The sequence below is a fragment of the Myotis yumanensis genome, unplaced genomic scaffold (genome assembly GCF_028538775.1).
Source record: "Myotis yumanensis isolate MYYU_CA2020_CCGP unplaced genomic scaffold, mMyoYum1.0.hap1 SCAF_3, whole genome shotgun sequence".
In the NCBI taxonomy this organism is placed as follows: domain Eukaryota; kingdom Metazoa; phylum Chordata; class Mammalia; order Chiroptera; family Vespertilionidae; genus Myotis; species Myotis yumanensis.
The window spans coordinates 40,119,882-40,146,035 of NW_027223754.1; the positions used below are offsets into that span (position 1 = coordinate 40,119,882).

The 26,154-nt window shown below is 37.6% G+C and overlaps 2 protein-coding genes across 5 annotated transcripts in view; one reads left to right on the plus strand and one right to left on the minus strand.

Annotated features, from left to right (window-relative positions):
* Window positions 1–26,154, minus strand: part of UBAC2 (UBA domain containing 2) — a 185,749-nt gene that overhangs the window by 67,887 nt on the left and 91,708 nt on the right. For both annotated transcript variants that reach the window (XM_070408663.1, XM_070408664.1), the window contains exon 5: window positions 2,072–2,195. In XM_070408663.1, coding sequence (XP_070264764.1) covers window positions 2,072–2,195 — 124 coding nt within the window. The remainder of the gene's footprint in view (window positions 1–2,071; window positions 2,196–26,154) is intronic.
* On the plus strand, window positions 7,656–21,040 carry GPR183 (G protein-coupled receptor 183). 3 transcript variants are annotated; one of them, XM_070408661.1, is made up of 4 exons: window positions 7,656–7,754; window positions 10,455–10,617; window positions 18,645–18,668; window positions 19,132–21,040. In XM_070408661.1, exon 4 carries the CDS (start codon window positions 19,150–19,152, stop codon window positions 20,233–20,235), a length of 1,086 nt encoding a protein of 361 aa, XP_070264762.1. In that variant the 5' UTR covers window positions 7,656–7,754; window positions 10,455–10,617; window positions 18,645–18,668; window positions 19,132–19,149; the 3' UTR covers window positions 20,236–21,040. The 3 variants fall into 3 exon arrangements, with proteins under 3 accessions (XP_070264762.1, XP_070264761.1, XP_070264763.1); XM_070408660.1 differs by lacking the exon at window positions 18,645–18,668; XM_070408662.1 differs by lacking the exons at window positions 10,455–10,617; window positions 18,645–18,668 and having other exon boundaries at window positions 7,665–7,754.

Genomic DNA, 26,154 nt, shown 5'->3' on the forward strand with positions numbered 1-26,154 from the left:
ATGTTTTGACGGTGTGTATATTTTCTGACTCCTTAACTACAGGTTATCACAATTCACTTCATTTCATCCTCCCCATCCCTAGCATATGGCATTACATGACTGTCTCCCAAGCCATTTGATATTTAAATAACTCTTCACAAACATTTTTGTTCTTCTGATAATGATTAAAGTCTTCGTTCATCAAATGTCTGTGGCTTCAAGAAGCTGTGGTGTGGAAGACAGAAAGGAACAGAAACATGTGCAAAGATTTAGAGGGGAGTGAGGGAGAGAGGAAATAAGAACTTTGAGAAGAAGGGGTTGATACTCACTTCCAGGGAGGGGTGGGAGTTGATACTGGATAGGCAAGAAGAACCCTGATACCATTCATGTTAAGGACTTTAGAGTTTATCAAAAAGTCACTAAGGCATCTCCACCTCTACTTTCTGATACCAACTTCTACCTCACCAAAAAAACAAAACAAACAAAAAAGCACAAAATAATTTCAGAACACCAAAGGTGGTAGCTAGAGAGACATAAATTATTAATTAGTAAGAACCAATGGACTTAGCTCTTATTATCTGTTCAGATTACCCTAAACACTCAACACTATGATCTCTAATCTTTCAAATGACCCGGTAAGCTAGATATTATCCCCAGTTTACATATGGGAAAATGGGGGCTCAGAAAAGGTGATAGACAAAGCAAATAATTATCAGAGCAAGTAATTAAACCAAGTCACTTTGGCTCCAAAGACTTTACACAATGTTCCACTGAATTTCTACTCCATAATTAATAAAACAATGTTTTTTTACCCTCAAAGATGGTCTATAACATTAGAGTTGGAAGGAACTATAGAGTCAACATGAGGCTCAGAAGACTTCTATGACTTGACCCAAGTCACAGGCTAGTGAGTGACACATTAGAACTAGAACTTGGGTTTCCCGCCTTAGGTCCAGGGCTCTCTTCTACCACTGCTTTCTGCCTTCTGATGTAACATCATAAAAAAGAAAAAGAAAAACACCCCAAAACATGTCACAGCAAATCCTAGTAACTGCAGAAATAAGCTATTACGTTATATGAATATTAGGAAGGATAGGGAGACTATAACACTATGCAGGTTGAGAGATGAGGAATAAACACATTTCATGAGAAACGGTTGTAAAAGTGATCAAAAAAACACCCACCCCAGATGAGCCATTGATAACAGATAAGAGCAGACTAGAGAAGTTAGAGGAAATGCTAAAGGTTAAAAGGGGAGGGAGGAGGGCATTTTACAGAGACACTACTATCCGGTTTGATATTATGTGGGAAAAGGAATGTTATGAGTATTAACAGTGGATTAAAAGGCCAAGCTACACATGGTACCACAGAAAATAGCATAATAAAAGTTTTATATCAAAAGCTGTGAGTGCAAGGAAAGTGACAAGTACTACTATTACAGGTAGAAAACTGAAAATCCTAGGTATCAATGGGCCTGGAGCCCAGAAGAGGGTAATCAATATTTTGTGAATATTGGTAATAATAACTTTTTTCAATTTAAGTCAAATAATAAGTACCCTAATGGTCTTCATTTCAAACCACTTAGCAGGTGGTGGCATTGCTGTCATGCCTATGTGACACAGAAGTTGTAAAGCTGATAAAGCAAAGCCCCAACACTTGAGTTGGTAAAGCATATCTGGTTTCTTCTTTAGAGTTTTATTTGTGACACCATATTCAATAAATTAATTTTGACAGTGATTTTCCACTTTCCATCTTTTGACTCTTCTCATTTGTTTCCACTTCATACTATGATTTTGAGAAAATACTTATACGCAACTGTACAATTAAAATATTTTCCACTGATACGAATTACAGTGAAAGCTCTTATCAGATTCTAAAAGCTATGAAAGTATTCTAGTACCTTATATACCTTGATGTTCTCATTCTGTAACACTTCCTTTGAACATTTGATATAGATCATAAAGCCAAACTTATGGGAAAAAACATTGTTTTCAAGGAGATCAAATGAGAAAAAGACCAAAAAAAGAAAAGAAAAAAAAGAAGAAAAAAAAATCTGGTTAAAGAAATGTGAACATAAAAATGCATACTATACCTGCAGTCCCAATATATAAATCAATGTCTTGTTTGTGATGGACAACGGGCCCAGAATATGTGCCACTTGGACTCTCGGTATGGAGCAGTAAAATGGTACAAACAGAGCAAACACAGGTGCCAGGCTATGCAAACAAATAAAGAAAAATCACTATAGTATAACACTCCATTTAAAAATACCAATGGCTAATATGTATTTGATGTAGCAGTGCCTATAATTTTACTTCAGTATGAAAGCATGATCTTAGATACACATACACAATTTACCTTCTAAATGTGTATCATATCTGAAATAATTTGCACTGTATATAACATTCTTTAAATTTATCCTTGTCAACTATCCCAAAACTATTGCAAAAAGGTGGTTTACATCTACTAATTGTCAGGCATTGTGAGAAAATGTAAAGTTGGTCCTATGATTCTTCCCATGAATTACTTAAAATCTAATGAAAGAAAAACCAAAAGCAATACACATTATAATGTGTCGTGGTTAAGTCCAAAAGCTTCACTTCAGACTTTGTCCATATATCACCACAGCACTTGACATCCCTTTCACTCCTGCCCCCTACCTTCCTCAAATTCCTTCCTCATTTTGTCTTAAACATTGTTTCTTGCTGGTCTCCCTATGTTTCTTCTACCACTCTTATACCCTCTCTAAGGCTCCCTTATAGTCTTTTCTTCTTGCTCCAGTCTTTCCTTGTATAATCACAAGCCTCCATGGCTAGAATTAAGAAAATGAAGTGAGTCCCAGACTGTCTGCCTATCCCCTCACCTGGGTTATAAAACTCAATTTGATACCCTCACCTGGACATATTAAAAAGTCACAAGCCATGAGACTTAAAAGTCTTTGCTCTAATCCATTTCTTAACATTGTTAACAGTATTTTCTTCCCAAAATACAACTCCGATCATGCCACACACCTATTTAAAACCCTTTCTTTCACAGACCCACAGTATCCAAAGAAGAAAGTGAAATATTAGCATGAAATAGCAAAGCCCTCCAATTCCAGTGTAGTTTCCCACAACTGAGTCCTCTCTGTTCCCCTAACCTGGCTCCTCCCTCTCATTCCCATCCCCCACAGATGTTCCCTGGGCACACTAGGCCCTTATTCATTAACATGGGTTATTCTTTCAACCTAAATGTCCTTCTCACTTTCCTGTTGAGTTCACTCAACTCTTTTCAGCGATTTCTCCAGATCCTCTTGGTGGTGAGTAGCTCTCTTCTTTGCCCTCAAAGCTACCCCAGTTTCACTGTTTCAATAATCACCTGGGCACTCTGTAAGAGGCAGTAGGACAGGTATAGGAGCTCCATCTATATCTATGAGTAAAAAGCAGTCGCTGACCTCAAGGAATTAGCTCCAGGATTGCAAACTCATATTCTTACAAGGGCTAGGCAGACAACAAGAGTGAGTTTGGACACACACTAGCACCCATTCTCCATTAAACACTTGGCTTAATTACTCTGTCAATTTTTTATTTTCCCAGTTTTGGGGGTGAGTGGCATCAGTATAAAGAACTATTTCTTTACCATAAGAAAACACAAGAAATATTCTTCACTTCCACAAAGAAATGTCCTCACTACACTTTTTGTAGAAACACAGGACTCTCTTGGCCTCTTGTACATTAGCTCATCATTGATAGAGATTGGGTTATTTAAAAAAATCATTCACTGTTCTCTCAATTCTAATATTAAAAACAAAACAAAAGCAAATGTATACTGCAAATGTGACTAATGGCAGCAGCATCAACAGGCATACACAACAAATGCTGGGAAAACCCCAAGCAGTAAACACCCAAGGTTCAGACACTGGGTCAGGTCTGGAGACACAAAGATGCATAAGATGCAGCCTCTCGAAATCTTGTGAGGAGGACGACAGGGATAGGGCAGTAGAGGTATGTAGACGGCACAATGGATCTGTCATGAATGCCTCACTCATCTGGTCCACCTTCTAGACTGAGCATACCCCATGGCAGGGAAGGAAATGCATCCCTTGGTCCTCCCAGCATCTGGCACAGTGCTTGACAGAGCATAGGAGCTCATTAAATTCGGGGCAATGAAATTAGCCTTATTCTTGAACAGTTGTATGATACAGACTTGAACTATATAGGTTCTTTAAAAACTACCATTAGATTATTAATTCTGTGAGAAAGCACCATGTTCTATTTAGTGTTGCATCTGCCCCTAGTGCCTAATATAGACCCTTATTATTTGTTGGATTAAAATAAATTAACAAAGCAATTTTAATAAGCAGAGACTTATTTAAACTGTTGTTCTCAATTCTACACAAAAGAACTGTTTGGTCTCTCCCTCCCTCCCCTCCCCTTTTCCCCCTCAATTCAAATCATCTGAACTCAAACACAGTTGACTAAGCAGCTATGCATTCTTTTCATTAAAAAGTATAAATCAGCCATTCCTGGACTTAAAATCCTCCAGTGATTCCCCACCGTTAAGTAAAAGCCAAAGTCAGGCCTGTGTCCCACCTCAAACCTGATCTTCTACTACTTGGTCTCCCTACCACTCACTCTCGCTTATCCAGACACATGGGACCAGGGTGCACCTCACTCAAGCAGGACTAGGCATACGCGTGTGCATGCGCTCTCCTCTCCTCCTGGCCAACTTCACACAGATAAGGACATCACTTACTCCCCTCCACCCTCCATGTCTTTACTCAACACATTCTCAGAAAAGCCCTCCCCAAGCCCCCACTCCAGACTGCAGCCCCTGCCACACCTCACAGCCCCATCCCCACTGGGCATGCTCTATTTCCCTTTCCCCATAGCGCCTATAACTGGCTACTCTGCTATGTGACTTGTTTCTCATCTGTCTCGCTGACTAGAATGGAAGCTCCACGAGGGCAGGGATTGCTGTCAGTTTTTTTCGCTGCTTTACCCCCACAATCTAGAACATTGCCTGGCACAAAATAGTTGCTCAATAAATATTCACGAATAAATGAATTTCTCTTTAAAATTGTAAAACCATACAGCAGAATTTGCCTTTTGCTTAAAAATAAAGTGCCCCTTTCCTTGTTTTATTGTTTTTAATAGGATTAAATACATGGTTTCATATATACGCTCAAAACATGGCCTGTTGGTCTCTTGGCAATAATAAGAGAACTCTATGTTGGCTGCATTTGAGATCTCTCACCACAGAACATGTTCTTTAAGTTATATAAATTCTTCTGTTTACATTCAGCAATAAAGCGTAAATAGTGATGTTATAATGAAAAATCTGAAGCAGAGTTCTTGTTTGAAGTTATATTTCAATGTAAACTAAAAAAATATGGATGGGAATTTTAATGACCACAGTTTATATCTTATATACCAATAGAAGTTTTAAAATTCCTTAGAAGTTATTAATCACTGTGTAGTTTTCAATTATGACTAAATACCAGACCACATACACCCATAATTCAAAAGCACATATTTCATACCATGGTCATATAGGTTGTTTTGTAGAAATTTTCCATTGCTATTTCTATACACACAGACTTCACAAAATATCATGCTATTAGTCATTGGCCAGTTTTTCTTTTCCTCATTTTATGACAACATCTGTTCTTTATACTGTCAACAATGAATTCAATTTGACCTTTTTCACGTTGGGAATAGCTAAGTTCTGGAAGCCCTATCTGGCTTAAGCATGTGAGGCTAAAGTATAGACAAGAGGAAAACAGGTTATAAAGAGTCCATTCACTTTTCCATTAATATTTTGTTATCTACTATATACTCACAACCATACTCAACAGAACAAACAGAAACAGTGCAGGTCACAAATGTCTACCTTTCCTATTATACAGAAAAGGACGTTTATATATAAGAAAAAGTTGTACTTTTATAGTACAACTAAAAAAATCCTGGTAACTTTCAACAACAATAAAAATAAGGTTTGTGAACTCATGAAATTATCTTACCCTGAAACTCAATAGTATCTTGCAGGACAATTACTCTATCCCCTCTTCTTTATATACTTGACTATTCTAATACCAAAAAAGATGCAGACCCAGTTTTCTAGGTACATTTACCTTACCTAGGTGAGTTATTTATTGTATAACAATGTTTTACTTAATAAAAATGCTTTCAAAAATTAAAAACCAACACATCCCACCAGAATGGACTTTCAACAAATTCAAAAATTTCAAGTATTCTCCAATCCAAAGTTCAAAGGAACTATATTTTATCATATTTATCCATCAAATCATAAAATCTCTTCTTTCCCCTCATTGGATCTTTTTGAACTGGGAATTATCGTGTTGACCATTTTTAGTTCAATGATTTTTATTTTATAAACTGTGGGGTAGAGGCCACAAGAAGTGTTCTGTTTGACAAGGTTTCTCCACAGTTCTCAGCATTTTAGAGCTAGGAAGAACCTAATATGCTTCTAATTGAATAATACCTCTGAGAGGCTATTTTGACAGACTCTTAAAATACAAGGGCCTCTGGGGTCACAGAGCCACAAATTCCTACCAAATGATTCAATACTCTACAGAATATTTCAAAAGAGTCATTCAGGTTATGCAAGCATCTAAATAAGAGACAGCCTACTCCATGTTTTTATGATGCTAACTTTTGGGAACTAAACTCATATTTTGATTTGAAAATTATCTCCAGTAGTTTCTTTTTATTGGCTTTCCTTCGCTGGAGTTAGGAAGACTGACATATGCAACCTAACCCTTTTCTACAATATGTCTTCCAAATGCATGACAACAGTGATCACATCCCTGCTAAGCCTAAACATTCTCAGTCTATTCAATCATTTCTCCTAAGACCTAGGATCCAGACCCCTCAGATCCCACACAAGCTCTAAGTCATCTGTGCCCTTTGTAAAATGCGGCACCCAGAGCTGACTGGGAATGGCCAGATTGGTCCTAGATAAGTGTGAATATCACCTCTTTTGTTTTGAGCACTATATTTTACTTAATTTAGCTTACAGACAGATAGCCATGTTACACTGTTGATTTAAACAGTCAACTAAACCTAAGGTGAACAGCATAGGTCTCCTTTACCCTCTTCACAAGAGGCTCAATTTTAGCTGCAAAATCCCATCAACTTTTCCCTTGTCATTCCTGTGTCCATGCAGCCACTGATTCAGTCAAGTTAGCCTCCTGCTTAAAAACATTAACTAAACTCTGTATATATGCAAAAGAGCATCTTTCTTCCACTCACCACAGAAACTCTTCTTTCTTATAAGATGTTGAGCAAGTTTCCAGGTAGACAAAACTGACAAAGTTGACATTCTTTTCCCCTTAAAACACTTAAAAACTCATACTTTACACAGACTATAGATATAACATCACCAGTAACTATGATTCATTGATTTTACTGATCAAGGTCTACTGCTTTAGTCTCTTTCACATAATTTTTTAAAATACTTACATCTTTACAGAAAAATTTATAAAGTTCCACAGATATCAGCAATTCATAAATTCCAAGGGGTTTTTGGATAACTATTAAAAAAAATCACTAACAGAAAAATTTCACTTCCCATTTTTTTAAAAAAAAGTGTACACGCACGCACACATGAGGTTAACTTACTATGCTCAGTCACAGGGTGACAGAAAAAAAAAGTCACCACCATAAAAGGATGTCTGCATAATCTCTCTTAGAACAACATGCCAAGGTTAAACTACTTCAGTTTGGTCAAATCCTGACTACGACTACACAGGGGCCAGAACAAGTCACCGAGAGGTAAGTGCTACATATTTTGCTTTTGCAACAAAATCTTTTGAGTTAAGAAAAACTTTGAAAGCCTACTTAAGGTACAGGTAAAGGGAAAGAATCTACTCAATAACAAGCTATAAACATTTCTAACAAAAATTATGTTATTAATAGAGTTTAAACTCTAGTGACTGGCAGTTCTGACCAGCTAGTATTAAGCTAGGTGAAAGCAATGGATTGTGCCAGAAACATCTTTGCCAAAAAATAGGCTTACTTTACATTTCTGTGTGAACTCACAATTACAAAAGAACAGTATCAAGTAAATGTTGGCAAATAATGCCAAAACTTCAGGATGCTTTAATACAAAGGGAAAGGAACAAAGCTATTTTAAGATAAGATATTCCTACACTTAAATGTATTGTATATATAAAAGTTATTCAGCACAAAAAGAAAAGAGTTGTAACATTTTACTATTTGGCCACATATCTACATACAAAAAGTCTTTTATATACTTCTATTATTTCTTTTGATATAAACTGATGTTTTTGGTTTATAAAAACATTTTATCAATTTACTCTCTGATCAGTGGCAGTCTGGGCTTCACTGTTTCTCAGTATTTCAACTCTAAATATAAACTATTAATCTGATAAGTAAAAAAAAAAGAATATCTCTGTTGCTTGCTTTATATTCATTTGATGATCAGTAAGGTTAAACATGCCTCCATATATTTTTCTAGAATTTGTATGTGCTTAAAAAAAATCACAAAACAAGGAATTATATGCAGTGTTTTGCCAATATTTATGCCCAGGTTTGGAATGAAGGTAACAGGAACTTTTGACAAAATATAAACTGTGAGGAAACTTCCTCCAAAGGAGGGTGTGGTTTTGAGTTTTCTTGGGGTGTCGCTCTAAGCATAATACAGTGCAGTGGTTACGAGCCCAGCTCTGGAGTCAGGCTCAAACCTGAGCTATGTGGCCTTAGGCAAGTCATCGGACATCTCTGGCACCAGTTGCTTCCTTTGTAAAATGTGGAGTAATACCACCGCCAAGTCCTTATAACTCTGGCTCTCATACTAACTGCTAGGAAACTGTCTGCTATCACTATTCTCCCTCCTTCTGCCCATTAAACTGCTAAAGGATGAATCCAACAGGCAAAGTTTCCTTGCCCTATCACTTCTGTGAGAAGGATTTTTTTAACTTACTGTCTGGACTCTGCATTTGCTAGTATTATTTCAGTGCATGTTTTCTCTCTGGGGTTTAATTGTCCTTTTGGACACAACACTGCAGAGAGCACACTGCTCTACAAAGCATCCTCACATACATGCTCACCTAACAAGTGGTGGTGGTAATTTCTTTTAACTGGCTTCCGAGAACTTTTCAGTAATAACATGACCAGTCGTTTAATGGAATAAATATTAACTCGGGTCACTATATGACTTTCACTCAGTTATGTATTCCATAAGCATTTATGATATCTATTATAGGACAGTTCTGAAACACTCTATGTGATGAAAATGTTGTATAAGTAAAGCCATCCTCCTTAAGAAGTTTACACTTTAAAAAAGAGCTGACCACCAGTAAAGGAATGTACAAATGATGCTGTTCTCCCTGCTACGGTTTAAGGCCTGCTGGAGCGGTAACAGGCCCTAGGGTGTGGTATGTGCTGAGGATGTGTAGTATCCCCCAGTCTGTTCAGTTTCTTAGCCTCCCAAGAAGTCTGCAAAATACAGGCTTCAGCACAAGATGAGATAACGCATGTGAAAATCCTGTGAACGCTGTAGAGATAACAAAGATCCTTATTGTGTCTTAAAAGCCCAAAGAGAAGAATAAAAACATTTTGTCAAGTATCTGCAAATACTTAAAAAGTACTATAAAAATAAATTAATAACATAAAAGCTATCTTGGATAGCCACCATTTTCTTTCAACAGAAATTTCAGTCCAAATGGCTTCATAGAAATATTGTTAAAAATAGTAAAATCTAAAATCATTTCTAAAACTTTTACTTATTTTTAAATATGCTCCAAATTAATGAATTTTTTTATTCAAGTCAACATATTTCCCTCCCCCCTGCTTTTTGTCTTCCTAGCCCTCCTCTTCTCTCTTGCGTTAAAGTTTTGAGATCTCTTCCTAGTTTACTTATTTTCTACCAATAACATTAGATCATCCTGGAAATGGGAGCCGGGAAGAAAATGTATGGCACTGAGTGTGATTACTGTAGCCAAACTGCCTGGATTGATTCTGATACTTAACTCTATCTTCACAGAAGTGCACTGTGCCTGTTTCATCCATTCAAACTGATCTGTGAAAGTTTGTGAGGATTTATGTGACTTTATGGAGAGTGCCCAGGGCAGTGCCTGCAGTAGTCTGTGCTTAATAATACTGGTTACTGTTATTAGTCGAGAGCTTATGTTAATCTAAAGAACCCTTGACGGAGCATCAAGAAAGCTGGGGTTTTGCTATTCTTCTTTTTTAAAAATTGATTTTAGAGAGGAAGGAAGAGGGAGAGAGAGAAACATCGATGTGAGAGAGAAACATCAATTGGTTGCCCTCCGCATGAGCCCCGACCAGGGATGGAACCCTCAACTTGGGTATGTGCCCTAACCCTTCAGTGCATGGGATGGCGTTCCAACCAACCAAGCTGCACCAGCCAGGGCTAAGGGGTATTTATTGAGCATCAATTATGGGTCAGCTGGAGAGACACAAAATTAACAATATGGTCTCTACTCATAGGACTTCACTGACCAGTGGGAAACAGAAAAAAAGAAGCCAAACAACGCATGGTATTGCAAAACAGTGCCCTAACAAGGATACCTGACTCTGCCTTCCTGTGGGTGCTGGGAGTGAGCAGGAGAGAATAAAATCAGACAAGCTTCTAGGAGCAGCTGATTTTGAAGTAAGTCTTGAAGGAGAGCAGAAACTAAGATTACATGACAGAGGAGAGGAGGCACCAAGACAGAAGGAAGGACGTCAAAAAGGCACAGAGTTGTGCGAGAATATAGGGCATCAAGGAAGTTAGTGTGGCTGGAGCCAGGGCACCATAAGAGGGACGATGGCCAGAGACCCAGTGGGAGAGGGAAGTGGAGCCCAGTCATGAAGGAAAGTGTGTCAGAACAGAGAGCTTTCCGTCCGCCACCTGAAGCACACCGTGGGAACTGCTGCAGTGGCTGCAAACAGGAGTGAGGGCTGCCTGAAGGCCGGCAGAGGTGGTGTGAATAGTACACACAGGCAGACGACAGACATAAACACGGGTGCAGAGGAGGGTCAGGAGGCTGCAGGCACAGGAAATGCTGGCTGATTGGAGACAGTGGGTGAGGGGGGACACAAGAGTCCTGGCCACCTCCATGTCCCCGACTTGGCACCTGTACTGAGGGACACCTAATTCTGTTTGTCCATAAAATAAGGATATTTAATGTTTCTAATTTCTATGAAATAATGGAGACAAAACCCAAAACTTGAAACTCCCTAGAACTTTAAGGAGAAAAGGTACATATTATTTCTAGAAACATTTTGGACTCAGAGGATAAAGATTATACAAACTCAGACCTTCACTATAAAGAGCCTTTTTATATCACACAGCTAGTTATCCCGCATACAGGTCAAATCATGCCTCATGAAAACAGTATTTGTCTTCCTTACACTGAAATGATTACGGTGGGATTCTTGTTTCTTACAGTTCCTAAATGTTATGTCATAGAATTTGAGTCCTGAGGGTTACTACCTCCTTTGTCTTCATCTTTGACAATTTTCATAGCAGCCTAGTCAGTGCTAAAGTTACCGAAAGCCACACAAGGAATAAATAATCAGTGAAAGGTGAAAGGAAAATAGCTGGAACATGTAAAACCCTCGATGTGCAAGTGGGTGTTTAACCAAATAATTTAAATGTCAGGCACCTTTCACTGTCCCAGCAATTCCAATGTAAACGTTTACAGAAGCTGGAGTTGGTCTTCACTGAGTGTCCACTGAGCTCAGGACACTATAAAGGCAAAAAGAACTGCAGACTGGCGACCACTGGCCTTGAAACAGTTCTCTGTGAATCATCCTGTAGATGGCCCTCTGCAGACCCCAGAACCATACCAATGTGTGGGTGGCAGCTGGGTCATATTTCCACAAGCCAGAAAAAGTGAGCTCCAGGGAGGCAGGGCAGTGAGGTCCCTTCAGACACACTGACCAGGGACAACTCTCGACCATAAACACTCTGGCACATGTTAGGTTCTTTTTGAGAAAGGACAGGCAGCTGCCAGTGGGTCACCTTTCTGAACAATATTCCCTATTTCCTTCCAAAAAATGCAGCTAGGACACAGTCTTAGCTATTAATGCTGTACTCAAAGCTAGTTAGGAAAAAAAAAAATCACCTAATAGTGTAGAAAGATTTATTTTACTAGGTTAACTGGGCTGTGTACTATTAAAGCAGTTGAGTAGCAGCACTATGAATGTCAGTCCAACTTTGCCAAAGAAGTGAGTGCTAAGAGGCAGTGCTTGGCTGGTCACAGCCTGTCTGTGCCTTGGGTTTTTTCCCCACAATCAGGAGTTGATATTTCCCACCTGTCTATTTCAGTTATTTTTTTAAAAGGATGAAAAAAAATCATTGGTTGAGTGCTAGACCCCAATATGTGTGACACTGGACTGAACTCCAACGCCCCTGTTGGCTCAGCTTCAAGTACAAGGAGGCTTTGTCAAATAATTGGCAAATACTTAGAAAACTAGGAAAAGAAGCAATGATTTCTTTCTTCCATGAGTTATGTGTGTCTTCAAGGGCACTAGACAGCCTCAGCCTGCTGTCCTGATACATCTGTGCTGGCCTATTTCCTCAGTCGACAGAATCCTTCTTATTCCAATAACTCTGAGCCTGTGTTGGCCCCCTCCTTTTCTAGGGATCTGATTGTTCCTTACTCCAGAATATTTCCCTCAATCTTATCTCTAAAATAGCCAAAGGACAGTTTATCAACAGAAATTAGAGAAAGAACTGGACCAAACACTCATTCTTTAACAATATTCAAATATAATTCATATATATATGTATATGTGTATGTGTATGTATATGTATATGTATATGTATAGGTATATGTATATGTATATGTGTATGTGTGTGTGTATGTATATGTATATGTATATGTATATGTATATGTATATGTATCCACATTTCTGTGGCTCTCACAGTTGTTTTTGAAAGTGTGCTCCTGAACTTCCTCTTTGGTGCATGCCACTGTGGACACTTTGAGCCAGAGCATCTCGATGTGTAAACATTCTTGAGCAGACTTCACCTTATAGAGAAATCACCTCCTATTTATTATCATTTCAGCGTGACTTGACCCATTCAATTCATTGCTGAGGCCTGAATATAAACAAAATCACCAGAAGTTTAATCCCTTTTCATTTAAGGTGTATGATTACTAAGAGAATAAATACTGGGGGTGATGGTGATTTTTCAGGAATCTTAAAGCAAAAATTAAAGCTGGTATTCTAGCACTTACTAAATCTTTGAATATAGTGAAAGTTTATTCTGTTTCTGCCACAAATGAAAGCTTAGGAAATAATTGCCAAGCAAGTAAATTGGAATTGCAGAAGGTTTCTATGTGTGCCCTGAGAAAAATCACAAAAAGGCTCCAAGTTGGTGTCTAGGGTAAATATTTCCAGAATACAGGTTACATTAGAACTTAGATAATCTTCTTAACTATTAATGAATGAGTTGAGGATGGGTGGGGGGGGGGCTTTTATTTTTTCCTTTCTGTGGCTAGAAAAAAACTTGCCAGTTCATGTCAACATGTCCGGTTATGCAAAAATGAGATGATAGTGTCTTAAGAAACATTAGCTACTCTATTAGTAATGAACTCAACTCTAGAGAAAAACATACATAGGCAACTTCCAAAACCATAAGTAAAAATACTTTAGAGGATATTTCCCTGTGGAATAACTTGTTGTTTTATGCATGTTCGGATAACAGCAAGTGAAAGGATTAATATTGTATTATAGAGACAATCCTGAGATGGTTTCCTTTGCTTATTAACAAAAGTGGCATAGATTGTTGCCAGAGTACCTGCCAGGTAGTTGAATTTCAGGAGGAAAAGGTGTTCCTCTGGTGGAACCTGAATTAAGGACCCATCTCATGCAGCCTAGTTACTATCAGCGCCTTCAGGGCAAAGATTGCAGACCTTATTTATGTCCCTGGGGTGGGACATTAATGATAGCTTAGGGACCACGCACATCTTCTCACTAGAAAGCATTATGAGGAAATTATAATTCTTAAAGTATTCTAAGGAAAAAATACCTAGAACAAACACTTCTTCGTGCTTTTCTCTATGCATAAAAGGACAAGCCATAGTATTTTCAAGTACAACTTGGTATACCTATCCTAAATAACATGTCAGAAGCTGTTGCCTAATAATTATGAAAATGTGAAATACTTAAAATATATTCTAAAGTAAATAAATTAGAGAAAGGAAGTTAGTTAGTTAATTAGTTATGAATAAAAGAGGAATGGCTAAAAGGAGGATCTGCAATCCAAAGGCTGGTAAAGGAGCACTGTAATGAAAAGAGCAAGCAGAACCCTGGTGTGTGTGAGAAGAAACCACAGCAGAGAATATTGAGAAAACACCTCATTCAGATAATAGCACATTCCGAATATCATACATTCATCTTTCAGTTTTAGGCCCTCGGGTATTAAAAGATATCATATCTGTATTTCCAGGACCTCGCATATAGAGGCACTAAAAACACTTATTGATGAATTAAAAAATGGAGTAAGTCAAGGTTCAGGGAGGTAATCCTGAATTCTAAGATGATTAAAGAAAAGTATAAAATAATGTCTCTGAGGGAAGATGATAATAAATTGGGAATGACTGAAATAAGACTAGGATAACAACAGTCAAATACATGAAAGGATTTTTCTGTCAATTTGGAAAAGATAAAATTAACTAAAACTATAGCATTAATAATATAGACGTAAGCAAGAAGTAAAGTAGTATAATAGAGTTGTTGACTAATGAAATCAACCTTCAACAAGTTAGTAAATATCCAAATAAACGTATTTCAAAACAGCCTAGATCCTTCTTTCCCTAAGAGCATTTCTGAAGCATGACATTTACATGACCAAACTATGCAAGGCCTTTCTTTGATTGACATAGGACTAGTGTGGGTAGTATGAGGCCCCTCCACAGTCTTCCATCACAGTTTATAAGGTGGTGGCCACAGGTCTGGCTTTCTATTTCGAAAGACACCTCACATGGAAGTGGGAGCCCTGTTGTCCTGAGGAAGAATCATTCCCCTACTCAGGAGAAGCTGGGCCACGTGGTGCCCAGGCTGTTAATTTACAGGTAAAGATAGCCTGAAAGCCTAGGCCACTTTGAAGGCACAACCTCTCCGCATTTCCAGGGCAGGATGAATGAGCTGCCCCTGCCAGGGATGGGAAAGAGACTTGAGGGCAAGTCATCAGAGAGAAGGATCCAGCATGACCTTAAACCTCTCTGGCACTCAGTTTCCTCACATGGAAAGTAGTAGGTGATAGCAACACTCAGCCTGCAGGGTTGTTAAGAGAGTTCTTCGAGACATGACTTAAAGGTAGGCACCTAAAAAACTAATGCATAAAGCTGACTAAAGAGCATTAAAGGGCTAACTTTGAAAAGCATGTCACAGGACAAGGTTTTCACAAAAAGAGCTGAATTAAAATGTTTTTCCCTCAGATTAAAAAATTATATTTACCTATTTACTTATTTCACAGTCAAGTCATTTTCAATGTTAAAATTTTAGACTACATTTAAAAAAACTTAAAAATCACTTGTACAAAATTATATTTGACATATATATCCATGCAGGGGTGTGTGTGTGTGTGTGTGTGTGTGTGTGTGTACAGTTGCTTTTCCTCCCCCCAAAGTGGTATATTACGCAATTTGTTTCCTACTTAACATTATTCCCTGTCAAGAAATAGGCATGTACTCTGCTATTTTCAATGGCTGCATAGTATTCCACTATATGGCTATACCATAAAATGTTTAACCAATCCCCTAATGGTGGACATTTAACATGACTGCAGATTCTCACCTTTATAATTAACATGGTGTTAAACATGCTTTGACTTAAAATGTTTTGAAACCCCTGCCATTTCTAGCTCTACTGGATGCTATATTTAATTCAGTATAGAGGGTGAACACGCATTTACAACTTGACAAGAAATAGCACAGTCTTCTTTGATTCTTACATTAGTGGTAACTTTCCTAGTCTTTATAATAATAATCACATGGAGAATGATGAGACTCCACAATGTATTTTTCCCTATTATGTATTTTAAAAAGCAGTTTCCATGAACGTGCTTGGAAATATTTCTCAAAATAACACGTATCTGTTAAGATTTTCAGAAAGCAATTTTTTTTCATAAAAAGTAGAAAAATAAAAGAAGCTCTTGCTGCTGTTCCTAAGATGCAGCCTTTGCCTGGAATTTTCCTTTCTCCCTCGTGTCTAGTCTTAGTTCTTGGAAAGTTACTTCTTACACGAACTGGATAAAGCTTTTTTTTCTACATTTATTCCACAGTTGCAATTCCCATGACTTCCTTTTCAAGAATCACTTCACCTTTTTCTGTACAAAATACAAAGTCCATATTTATTGGGGTTTTTTCTATTTCATTAATTTCTCCAATTATTTTTATTTGTTTTTACCTTCTTTGAGCAAACTCAGTTCCTTTCTAGCTTCTTGAGCTACATATTTAACTAACCTATTTCGACCTTTTTAAAAATAAATATATTCAATGCTTTGCATCCATCTTCAATGTACTCTTTAGCCACATCCCTCAGTTTTGGCATGTAGCATTTTTGTCATTTAGTACTAAGCACTTCAAAATTTGCATTGTAATTTCTTAATCCAGGCATTCCTTAGAAATATTTTTTTTTTAGATTCCAAATTTATCCTTTATCTTTTTATTGTGAATTTGTAATTTAGTTGCACAAGAATCACAGGAAATGTGAGCTGCCGGATGATGCTTTTTCTGGAAGTTCTGAGATCTTTCTGATGACCTTGTAACAGTCATATTTGCAAATAATGGTCATGGGCCTTCATCACAAATTCTGTTAGCTTTGAAGTCATGTGGGTAAAGCTAAGTCCATGATCTCTTTTTTTATCTGGCATATTCTTTTTTTTTGTTTATCCTCACCTGAGGATATTTTTCCATTTATTTATTTATTTATTTGTGTGTGTGTGTGTGTGTGTGTGTGTGTGTGTGTGTGAGAGAGAGAGAGAGAGAGAGAGGGAGGGAGGAAGGGAGAGGGAGAGACACAGAGAGAGAGAGAGAGAGAGAGAGAGAGAGAGAGAGAGGAAGGGAGAGGGAGAGACACAGAAAGAGAAACATCAATGTGTGAGAGAGACATGGATTACTTGCCTCCTGCACGCACCCCAACCAGGGCCGGGGATAGAGACTAAAACCAAAGTATGTGCCCTTGACTGGAATCGAGCCTGGGACCCTTCAGTCTGAGGGCCAACACTCTATCCACTGAGCCAAACCAGCTAGGGCTTATCTGGCATATTCTAATGAAAATGTGTTAAAATCTCACATTAAGGTTGTGAATTTGCCAATTTCTCCTTTAAATTCTGTCAAATTTTGTCGTTACATGCACAATCATGATTATTTGCACATTCTTTGTAAACTACTCTTTTAAATTTTGTAGTGACCCTCTTTATCCCTATTAATACTGAATGTGCTTTGGATTCTATGTTTTCTGATGTTAATATTGCTACTCTAGCTTTTCACACTATTTGGTACCTGTTCTGCCAAGCTTTTCTGAATCACTTTGAGTTATATCTCTTCTAAGTAGTACAGACCTGGATTTTTAAAAATCCAAACTGATAGTCTCTGTCTTTCAATGTGTAAGTCCAATCCATTTAAATTTGCTGTGACACATTTCTACCCTCTTATTTTGTGTTTTTTATTTACCATCTTCATTCTATCCTCCCCCCCCTCCCCCAAATCTCCTTTCCTGTCTTCTGTTGATTCATAAGTTCTACTTCCATTTCTGTTCCCTTTTAAAAAGTTTAGGTTGTATTTCCATATTTTAACAATTAACCTATCAACACTGTATGTAACGCACACCTGTAACAATAGTGCAATCCTCTGGTAACCCTGGTTGTCTGTTAGTATCACTGTTTCAAGATTGTTAAAAATAAGTTAGCAGAGATCCAATTCATTTATACCACAGCCAGAGAAGCGGATTTGCAGTCAGTGCCTTGATATGGCTAGGGAGAGTCCTTTTCCTTTAACACAGAGAATCATCATCACTTGATACACTGAAAATTCCCCTTAACTTTGGTGACTTTCAGATGAGATTCATGCACATAGATAATACTACCAGAAAATTAATTTCATCTAAAAATAACTTCACAGAACTTACTGCCCAACTCTTCCTTAGTTTTATCACAGCCTAGCCTCATACACAGAGTTTTATTGTAGGAATTTTTTATTCTTCAACTCAGGACTTGAAAGTTCATCCTAACACTATTTATAACAAGAATTGGAAATAATCCAAATGTTCATCAAGGGAATAGCTAAGTAAATTATACTGTAGAATACCCATCAAATATCTACATAAAATTTACACATATGACAAATAGATTATACTTATCCAGGAACCATGTTAAATGAATAGAGCAGAACACAAAATACCACAGATGTAATGCTTGCTACTATGTGTGAATGAAAGAATGTATACTACTTGCATCGTATACTACTTGCATCAATGGGGTACCTGAGAAATAATACAGTTTAAAATTAATTTGTCCCTTGAAGCAGCTTAAGTTTTTTCTCTCTCTTTTCCTTTTCTTTTTTGTCAGTTTTCTCATGTTTGTTGTGGTCATCATCTTCATCATCATCTTTTTCTTTCTTTTAAGAAAACCTAACTTTCAGTTCCTAACAAAACCGTGTCTTGTTTCTCATACTTTTTTAGGTTAACACAAATCAGATCACTGTGGTAAGTTCACATTTCACTACATAAATGTGTGACTGATTTCATTTCCTGGCAGCGATATGCACTTGGAGGGTAGGGAGGGAAAGTCCATTAAAAGCAGCGTTTTATGCCCGTCTGAAATGTGGGGTGCTTTACATGAATTTATTCTTAACCAGACAATGATTCACAAAAAGAAGGGGAAAGTTCTGCCTAAAAACTTAGTGCACTCCCTCTTGTCACAAAAATTAATTTGTCCTATTTAAATGGTTCTAGTTCCTTTCCCAGGGCTTTGTCAAAATCACCAAATTGTGAGGTAAAAACATGAATCTTATTCTGTTCTTCCTGTTACTATATATGTAACCATATTACCAATCATAGATATTTTTAAAAGTATATGAATCTTAACATTTTTAAGTTAGATCTATAAAAGGTAGTTTATATTGCTTTGGGTTAAATCTGCTTTTCATTAGACTTGTTTTTTTTCTAGAGACCTTGAACACCGCTGATGGATATAAAAATGGACACCAATTTTACTACTCCCTCTACAACTCCTCCGGAAAATGACTGTGACCTCTACGCACACCACAACACAGCCAGGATAGTAATGCCTCTGCATTACAGCATTGTCTTTGTAATTGGGCTCGTGGGAAACTTGTTGGCCTTGGTTGTCATCATTCAAAACAGGAAGAAAATCAACTCTACCACCCTATATTCAACAAATCTGGTCATTTCTGATATACTTTTCACCACTGCTTTGCCAACACGGATAGCCTACTATGCCCTAGGCTTTGACTGGAGAATCGGCGAGGCCTTGTGTAGGATAACTGCTCTTGTGTTTTACATCAATACATATGCAGGTGTCAATTTCATGACCTGCTTGAGCATTGACCGGTTCTTTGCCGTGGTACACCCTCTGCGATACAACAAGATGAAAAGAATTGAACATGCAAAATGCATTTGCATATTTGTCTGGATTCTAGTATTTGCTCAAACACTCCCACTACTCATAAAATCTATGTCAAAGCAGGAGAATGAAAGGACAACATGCATGGAATACCCAAACTTTGAAGAAACAAAATCTCTTCCCTGGATTCTGCTTGGTGCGTGTTTCATAGGCTATGTGCTTCCGCTCATAATTATTCTCATCTGCTATTCTCAAATCTGTTGCAAACTCTTTAAAACTGCCAAACAAAACCCACTAGCTGAGAAGTCCGGTATAAACAAAAAGGCTCTCAACACAATAATTTTTATAATTGTTGTGTTTATTCTCTGTTTCACACCTTACCATGTAGCAATTATTCAGCACATGATTAAGAAGCTTCGTTTTCCTGATCTCCTGGAATGTAGCCAAAGACAGTCATTCCAGATTTCTCTGCACTTTACTGTATGCCTGATGAACTTTAATTGCTGCATGGACCCTTTTATATATTTCTTTGCATGTAAAGGGTACAAAAGAAAGGTTATGAAGATGCTGAAACGTCAAGTCAGTGTATCAATTTCCAGTGCTGTGAAGTCAGCCCCTGAAGAAAATTCACGCGAAATGACAGAAACTCAAATTATGATACATTCCAAGTCTTTAAATGAAAAGTAAAAGGGAATTAAATCTTGGATTTATAGCAAAGTAAACTGTATGACAAACTTTGCATTACTTTTTTTATAAAGCAAAATGATTATTCAACTTCCAATTAGGATTCTTCCAAATTCCTTTATTTGGGCACTATTTCCCACCTCCAACTTGGAAGTAAACTCAAGTTTTTTACACTCAAGAGAACGACATAAAGCTAAGATCTAATTTGTAAATGGAATGTGATACCAAAAGGAAGGCTATTTTAATAACTCTCAGTATAAAAGAGAAAGGTTTGTGTAAATGAAAATTTTAATCATTAACATTTCCTGCCAACAATTTGGCAAAAGAAAAAAGACTGTTAAGATTGTATATTGCCATTGTAAAAATGTTAATATTGTAATATATTTCTTTTTTTATAACGTATTTTTTCAATCCATGTTTTGTTTTATTCTAAAACTTTATTTCCTCAATAATACAGCTTTTTGTTTTGTTTTGTTCTGAGTCATAAAATTTTACTTCAAAGAACTCTTTTGGAATAAAGAACAGGATTCTACAAAATTATGAGTATGCTCTTCAGTGGTCACTGTCAACTAACAGCAAGAGTTACAAGAACACTATAATTTAGCAGTAGATAGATCTGGAAAGCAACATTATAGTGCATGATGATACTGACGGAGGCAATGAAAAGTATTGAGCTCTTCCTCCACACAGCCTGATAGTGTTTAAGGGCCACTGCTCAGGAATATGATGAGGGGTCTATGTGGAGGTACTCACTGGGAAGAGGGTCCACTTGCTAAATTCTTCTGGGAATAAAAAATACACAAATATACTTGGTTTTTCTTGGGTCTCTAGGGGATCATTTCTCTTTTTTATTCATAGATACCCTGTGCCTTTCAGTGGTCTGGGTTACCAGAAAGTGCAGGAAGGATGAGCAGCAGGTGGTGGTAGAGTTGCTGCTTGCCTACAAAAGATAGGGAGTAAAATGCAAAATTATAAACGCAGACTTCCCAGGATTCTTTGCAAGGTTATATATTTGCTCAAGTGAGTGGCTTAGTATGAGTAGCATGACTTTTGCAAGTACAGTCACGCTGTCTGCCAGCTCAAACTTGTTTCACTCAATCCTGAAATACTGCAACACAGTATCTGTGTTAGCAATGACATCAATTGTGGTAATGGAACACAAAGAAATTAAACGCTGTATTATGAGTCATACTTTAAATTTTTATTAGGTTTTATATCCTGAAAATAGTTTCTTTTAAGTTCTTATCTTACTCATTTTCAATTTTTAACCTGTAAGAAAATTAATCTTAATGGTTGATTCAACACCATTTGCTGAGTACTTTCAGATTTGTATTGCATTAACTTCACAAAGAGCTGCCTGACCTTATAGCCACTGACAAAAACAGACACTGATCTTTGAAACACTTTATGGCAGTGGTTCTCAACCTGTGGGTCGCGACACCTTTGGGGGTCCAACGACCCTTTCACTGGGGTCGCCTAAGACCATCGGAAAACACATATATAATTATATATTGTTTTTGTGATTAATCACTATGCTTTAATTATGTTCAATTTGTAACAATGAAATTGGGGGTCACCACAACATGAGGAACTGTATTAAAGGGTCATGGCATTAGGAAGGTTGAGAACCACTGGTTTATGGAGACAGGTGAGACCACATGGATGGAAGTCAGCATCTTAGGGCCTTTCCTTCATCTGTAAACTTTCCCAAGTGAAAGAAAAGAAAGAGCAACACATTAAATTTTTATGCATGCAGTCATCTGAGTTGGGTCCCCAAAGAAAAACATAGTGAAAGCTGCTAAAGGAAAACCAGAAATAAAGCTTCCTTAATTCCAGAGTATCTTTATGGTATACTAGTTCTATGGCTACATTTGAGCATACACTATTGTATATATGAACCAACAAGCTGCTTCATAGCAAATGAAAGAGTCCTCTCAGTGCTAATGGGTTCAATTCTTAAGGTCCTTGAAACATAAAAGTAATACCTATGTCACTTGATAAAGGAATTATGTATTCTTTTATCTGTTTAGTTTTCTTCCTTCTCTCTCCACTATACCACAGATCTATATAAATAACTTTATCCAATCACCAGTAGCTATATTACCAAAATGGTAAATTGTAATATATCTCCAGCAAATCTTTTTTTTAAGTCTATGCTCGTGACATGCAGCTATTCGCTCTCCTTCAAAAGGCCCATATTGCCTATTTCATTCATGAAGCCACTGTTCACACATGGCCATGGGGCACCTTCCCATTGTCTTGTATAACAGGTAGGCTTTACATTTATTTCCTGTGCATTTCCCTCACAAAGAGGTAAACTAGGAAAACAGGAACCGTGCTGTATAATTTTTGTATTCTGTTACAGAACAAAGGAGGTGGCCTTATTTGAAAATCACACCACCGTAAGTATTTTCTATATGAATCAGGTGATATATTATTAACAACTTTAAAAATAATAAGTAGTTAGAAAAACTTATCTAGGCAAGCTGATAGTTATATGGCAGTTAACCATATTTACCTCTTTCATAATTGTATGTTTATTTCTAAAAGACTCATTTGGTTAATTTTTTTTAAAAAAAACCCTCAAAACTATTTAGTTTAAATCAGTATAAATGCATTGATGCTTCAGTGGTAGCACAGAATAGTACAGATAGTATAGGATAGTACAGATAGTAAATGTTAGATATCAGAAATGATATCAGGTATATATGAAGAGCTCAATAATTTACAAAATAATCCATACATTATGTAATGTCTTCCTTTACACAATCCTGTGAAACAGGATGAGTAGATAGTATCGGCCACACTTTATAAATAAACCTAAGAAAAGGCACCTGATAAATTAGAGGCAGCATAAGGAATATAACCCTAACTCCAGAAAGAATGCAGAACCGAATCACATAGACCAAAAAAGTATTAGAAGGTTTGTTTTATTATATACCAGCAGACAATCTATCCTTAAATAGGACAAATAACAAACAGTAAGTAGATTATAAACTCAGCTAGGCTGTGGGTTTGTGAGGATGACGATGTCGTCTGTTATATACACAGCATGACACAAAACCTGGCACACAGAAGGTTCTCAAATATCCATCTAATCAGACAGCACCTGTTTTGCACTATTACTAACAATATTCTAAAGTCCTACTGAAATATTTGAAGTTCTTCATGTCTCAATGAAGTGAAAAGAAACTCTATAAATGCTTAATTACATGTTAGAGCATATGTTATCTTCTAAGACACTGCAATTTAAACTAGACCTATTAAAAGACAGAGTTAACTGCCCAACAAGTAGATACAGAAATATGTTCTGCTTGGAAATAATTTTATATTTCAAGAAGCAAAAGGTAGTGACGCCCACCAATCAGTAAAAAGAATCAGACAATTTTAAAAGGGGAAGCACCAATCTTAAATTAGCCCTTAAAATGGTCTATTTTGGCCACTTTTACGCCCACTGTAATTTGTTATTCTTTGCAAAAGCTAAAAACATTTGCTCACTGACTATTCAGGTAAGAGTGAAAAGATGAAAGGCTGACCTGTGACAACAGGCCCATTCTTCTGAATCCCAGGAGGACTAAATGCGCGGAGAACTGCTGCCAATGGAAGTCTGTTTTACATTCAACTCTGAAAAACTGATCACTTGAAAGATAATCCCCAAATTTCTTTTCAACTAAAATTTCAATTAGCCAAGAAGGAACAATTATTACCCATTTATTACATGCCACTTTTTGGAACACTTGACAGGTATTATCTCATTTAATCCTCACCACTTTAAGAGATGGGTACAATTCTCTCCATTTTGCTGATGAGGAAACTAGAGTGCCAGGCCACATGGAGAGGTGGAGTCAGGAATTAAATCCAAACCATTTGACCCAGTGCCTGTAGCCTGACTTGGAAAAGGAGGGTGTCACCACATCTAGAAACATGTCCATTAAGAGGTGGCTGTATTCCTCTACTTGCTGTGGCCTCCTGTGCCTAGACATTTCCCATCACCACACTGGAACTTCAGCTCATCTTCTTTCCCCACGGGGACTCCCTCAATTCTCTGCAAACTCAAGCTTCTTTCTCTCAGTCACCCACACCTGACCATCCTTCTCTCATCCATGGTATTTAGCCAGTGAATCTTGCTTGGGTCTTCTCCTCTTGCACTCTCTCTTGCCCATCTTTTTCTTTGCCCAATATCATCATCCTAGTCCAGACTCTGGCATCACAGACATATTACTACAACTTCTTTCCCACTGGCCCACTCAACTAGAGTCAGAAATGTTTGCCTTCCTATCAGAGGCTATACTGGAAGCAAGCAGATTAATGATAATAACAATAATAAATACTTGCTAACAATTACATGGTACAGTGCTCTAACAAGTGTGTGTGTGTGTTTCTCACTCAAGCCTCACAACTCACAATAATTCTGTGAGGCTCTTTCCATTACGATTTGTTTTATAGATGAGAAAATCATTCCCCAGCAAAGTTAAGTAACTTGCCCAAGGTCATGCAGCTAGTAAGTGAGAGAGCCAGACTCTAGACTCTGGCAATTCCAGGGTCACTCTTAGTCATTGTATTATCTCTTAAACAAGTAGAATTTATACCCAGATCCTCAGAGAGCCTTGGAAGAGACATTGCTCACTGAATACCCTCAGGTTCACTTGAGGGGCATGTGTGACTACTTTTGGCCAGTGGGTGGAAGCAAAAGTGGCATGCCACTTTTAGGCTGAAACATTAGAGAACAGTGAGGTATATTCTATCCTGCTCTTCTCTCCTGCCACAGTGACCAGATATGTTCTAGGACCTTTGTTAGTATAGGTCCTTGAATGAGTAAATGGAGAATTCCCCATGCCTGCATCCCATCCACCTTAGTTAAGCAGTACAAACAAGAAATATACTTATGCAGCAATTTTCGACCAGTGCACTGCAAGAATTTTTATTTAATTTTATTTATTTTTTTCCTTTTATTGAATTTATTAGAGTGACACTGGCTAACAAAATTATACAGGTTTCAGGTGCACAATCCTACAACACATCATCTGTATACTGTAGTGTGTGTTCATCATCCCAAGTCAAGTCTCCATCCAGCACCTTCCCCAACTCCCCACCCTCTGGCAATCACCACACTGCTGTCCCTGTGCATGAATTTTTCTTGTTTTTTCTTTTTGCTCAGTATCTCCACCCCCTTATCCAGCACCACCCGCCCCCACCCCTGACAGTTGTCAGCCTGCTCTCTATCAATTCTGTCTCTATCTAAGTCTGTCTCTATTTTGCTTGTTAGTTCATTTTATTCGTTCGATTCTACATATGAGTGAAATTATATGGTACTTGTCATCCTCGGAATGGCTTATTTCACTTAGCATAATGCTCTCCAGGTCCATCCATGCTGTTGCAAAAGTTAACATTTTCTTTCTTTTCTCTTTCTTTCTTTCTTTCTTTCTTTCTTTCTTTCTTTCTTTCTTTCTTTCTTTCTCTCTCTCTCTCTCTCTCTCTCTCTCTCTCTCTCTCTCTCTCTCTCTCCCTCTCTCTTTTTTCCTTCCTTCCTTCCTTCCTTCCTTCCTTCCTTCTTTCCTTTCTTTCTTTTCTTTCTCTCTCTCTCTCTCTCTCTCTCTCTCTTTTTCTTTCTTCTTTCTTTCTTTTTATCATTTTAAAATATATTGTTAAGTGATTTCAGAGAAGGGAAAGGGAAAGAGAGATATAGAAACATCAGTGATGAAAGAGAATCGTTGATTGGCTGCCTCCTGCATACCCCACACTGGGGATCAAGCCCGCAATCTAGGCATGAGCCCTGACCAGGAATCGAACCATGACCTCCTGGTTCCTAGGTCTACGCTCAACTACTGAGCCAGGACAGCCAGGCTCTTTCTTCTTTTTTTTTTTTACAGCCAAGTAGTATTCCATTGTGTCAATGTACCACAGCTTTTCTTATCCACTCAT

Bases quoted from the DNA above. Each gene is read 5' to 3' on its own strand.
- GPR183 (XM_070408661.1), top strand. From the start codon at position 19,150: ATGGATATAAAAATGGACACCAATTTTACTACTCCCTCTACAACTCCT.